Below are 3,961 nucleotides of genomic sequence, written 5' to 3' on the forward strand. Positions count from 1 at the left end.
TTTTCATCTTAGGGTGTTGGTGGTAGCAACAATGGTCAAAAAAAAAAAGTTACTTTTTCATGCTTCAAGATAAATGTCTTGTTGTATCAGGATCATTATTCCTATTGACTTTATACTCTAACCAGTTTATGACTTTTGCCGTTTAAGAGTATAGTTTACTAAATAGTTTCATGTTATTGGTGTCGATGTCAGTGTCGGTTTTCTTTTTCGTTTTTCTTAGAGACCACACCCAAAACGTAAATAAAACTTCAGTTAATTATCACAATATAACTTCTGTCCTTAGATATTCCCAGCCTATTCTTGTCCTCTCTTATTTGTGTCTTGTCTCGTTCTTATCTCTTTAAGTCCTACCTCCTCTAGATCATATTGCAAGCCCTTAATACTGTCCTCTTCTCCGCTGAACAATACAATTCATTACAAGTGGCGTCGATGTTGATGACGTTGTTGCTGTCGTTTTCTTTCAAAATAAAAAAAAAAAGGCAAACACTTGGTGCATTCAAAAATAGGTGAATGCTACGAGCACTTCCTTGGAGCGCCGCATGTGAGATTGTTTTACAGCTTCACACCACCAAAGTCTCTGCCTAGCCTAAGGTTGTCTAGTTCACTCTCTCTGACATAAGATACGGATTTATCATAATTACACGTGAGCTAAGTGGCCTTGGTTGACAGACTGACAACATAAAATTAGAATAAAGAAATAGCAATATTTTCTTTTTTATCTCTTTCTTCTTCTTGGAAAGATACAATTCAAGATAGTAACTTCATAAACTTATGTTTAGCTTGACGTTATACATTGAATAGTTTTATTGGAATTCAATACAAGTAGTGAATAGAGGTAGCGCCCGTAGTATTAGTCTAACTTCTGGTGCATTTTTGAGTTCACCAAGTGTTTACCAAAAAAATGGCCATAGTGAATGATAGTGAAGACAATTTACATTTGCTATTTGAACGAAGATCAGGAACAGATACTACTAGTAAACTTGTAATGAATGATAAAACTGTAAAAAACATTATCATTAATGAACTGCTTGGTAACTTTGTTATTTTTTGTGTATGAATCGAATTAGTTCTACTTACAGGTGTTAATTTTTATAGGACCAAACATTACAGATTATTCATATCAATCTGCTTCAACAGAATGGTCAGACAGAATGAAATCAGATGTCCTGTATATACCTACTGAAGTTAGTTATGCTCAACCTCCAATCCTGGTTGAAATCCAAAACAGTATTGATCAAGCGTTCATGATAAGATGAATACAATATTGTACTTATATGCTTGAATGTTACAAAGTATTGCCTTTGGTTCTTGTATCTGTAGTTGAAAAGTTTTCTAACAAGGAACTTGAAAAAAAAAAAAGTCCTGCCAAATATTAAAGCCTCATATTTGCTAGAAACTCCATGTGTATTTTGGGGTCAGGTGGCACATTTTATGTTGTTAAAATCAATTGAAAATCATATAAAAGTGGAAATGAATCAGCTTGTCACACTTGCTTACTTTGTCACCTCTTTATCTCAAAGCTTAGGTTTATTAAAATATAACGTCGTTTCAACAGTGCGTTTTTTATACTCACTTTGCAAGGCTAATCTGAAGAAAAAACAAGATAATAAAACAATTCAAATTATCGACCAAAGTATTGAAGAAATAAGCAATTGAGTCGAACGAAGGAAATTCCTTCCTAATCGCTGAAAAGCGCAAAAGTTTCGCTGAACAGCTATTAAAAACAATTCAAGTCCTGAAAAGAAAGCTAGCTAAGGTGTATGTAATGTAATACGAAGTCATGAAGTATTGGACACATTACATGAGTAAGTGGTCTTGGTTACTCCCACCCTCCTCATCTCCTTACTTGGTCTCACTCTAGAAGATGGAGATTAATATCGTTTTATTTTATACAATTATATTATTTTTATGTAGCACAACAACCAAGGTCACTTAATCGTGTAATGCGCCAATGTTTCATAATTTCGTATTTACACTACAGAAAACGAACTTTGTATAAATCTGTATAAAGCTGTATATTCGGACTAAATTTTTCTATAGTGTGAAGGTTTCTTTCAAATAATTAGGGTATCCTTTATTGTTAAAGAATCATAGAACGAGGTTTGAAATGGACAATAAATAAACAAGAAGTAAAGAAGTAATAAGTTATTCAATACAGCGTATTTATAGACATAATGCTATAGCAGATTCTCTTATACTTATAATGTACAAAAAGCTCTTTCAGTACTCTTTTAAATGAGTATCAATGCGAAAATATAACATTTGGCCTTTTGTTGGCTGTCACGATACGAGCTTACAAAGTCGAAATAGTCGTATGGTGATTATAAGTGCCTAGCTATTGTTGTCAGGCTATGTGGAGTAAGAGCAGGCCTTTGAGGGCACTTCTCAGCTTTTGAGGATGATTAATCCTTTAGGATTATTATTCATAAGGACACGAAGAGAAATCTGCTTGCGTATCCACGTCATGTAAATGCAAGAAGCCACAACAGCATGTTTACACGCATTTTTTCAGCGGATCATTACGCGAAATGAAGTTGGATATACATGCTTCCTGCATCTTATACATTAATGAATAAATGATCAACAAAACAAAAAGAAGCAGAGTACACCTATCTAACCAAGGTTAGTTAAATATGCTTACAGCCAACAGTAAACAGTCATGACAGCAGTGTCTACATGAATCTAATTAATATAATAGAAGGTCAATATTGTACGCAAAAAAGAGAAGATGCAACAGTTCTTTGGCTTTTATACTTTTTTTTACTCAAATGCAAATCAAGCTTGTTATTCTTACTATCTGCGCTTCTCTTGTCGCTGTTGGCTTTGCTGCTCATTCTCCCCAAGGTGACCTCATTGGCCCGATAAACAAATTATAATAGACATTATTATGTAAATTCTTGGAGGTATCTCTTAAACTAAGCATTTATGAGATTTCTCGAGCAAGGATCATCATCTGGACATGTGGTCATATTATAATAAAAAAAATCAATAAGCTTGATAATTCTTTTTGTGCGTCATATGCCCTTCGTCAGTAATAAGCGACAAAGACTGATGTTCTTTATTTTAGAGCAAGTAAACAAGTAAAACACCAGAAATTCCATTAAATAAAGCACTGCTCTTCAGCATACAAATGAATAAAAGAGTGTCGCCAGCAATTTAATGTACCATTTCTGAGAACAAGCAACTGACTAATGTTTTCAGGCCTGTCTATAAAACACTGCGCATTAAGACAGACTCTGAGATCCCTTGTAAGTACAATCATCTTTTGATTACGTGTTAGTGCTTTTATCTCTCTGTTCTATAATGAAAGGAAAATCTATTGTTCAGACAACTCACTCTTACTGACTACACTACATATACCCTATGTACTCCTTCCTCTGACAGTAGTAAGAAAGTATGACCAAGCTGTATGTAAATACTCTTTTGTAGTTCTTGTGCAATTTTGGCTGACTAGCTGATAATGTGTTAGTCAGCCTTGCTTATATTATGAATTCTCTTTTACGTGTTTAAGCATTTGCTGTTGAATATAATCAATGAATAGAAAAGGGTGTAGCTGGTTAAGGGATACTTTATCGGATAGACATTACATGCAACAAAACTTGCCACGACAATCAATTCATAACTTAATTACTAGTAGTCACTAAGATTTTTTTCATTTACATTAGTTTATAGTTCACCCTGTTGCATTGTAGCCACGATCACAAGGGGCAGCGTTTCCGAAGTAATTAAAGAATCACTAAAGTAACTTTATAAAAAGTTTGATAAGCTAGCCCCTCCCTTCTGAGAGAAAAGCTACCTACTCCCTCAAGCATCATAAAGGTTACTATCAAAATTGGGGCAAGCCGGAAAAGCTTGAGAGAAAAAATAGTGAAAAAAGGCCTTCTTTTATACTTTTTTGTCTGTTTACATCTGTGACCTTAAAAAGAGAAAAATTGGGATAAGCTATTCCCTCCCTTCTGAG

The 3,961-nt window shown here is 34.2% G+C and overlaps 1 protein-coding gene across 1 annotated transcript; it reads left to right on the plus strand.

Annotated features, from left to right (window-relative positions):
* Window positions 1–901: 901 nt before the first annotated feature.
* Window positions 902–1,480, plus strand: RHIMIDRAFT_296121 (uncharacterized protein; the record flags this gene model as incomplete). The annotated part of the gene is made up of 2 exons (XM_023614247.1): window positions 902–1,031; window positions 1,096–1,480. The coding sequence occupies 2 exons, from the start codon at window positions 902–904 to the stop codon at window positions 1,254–1,256; spliced, it is 291 nt and encodes a 96-aa protein (XP_023460905.1). The 3' UTR covers window positions 1,257–1,480.
* Window positions 1,481–3,961: the final 2,481 nt, after the last annotated feature.

Source organism: Rhizopus microsporus, assembly GCF_002708625.1.
Source record: "Rhizopus microsporus ATCC 52813 unplaced genomic scaffold scaffold_65, whole genome shotgun sequence".
NCBI lineage: Eukaryota > Fungi > Mucoromycota > Mucoromycetes > Mucorales > Rhizopodaceae > Rhizopus > Rhizopus microsporus.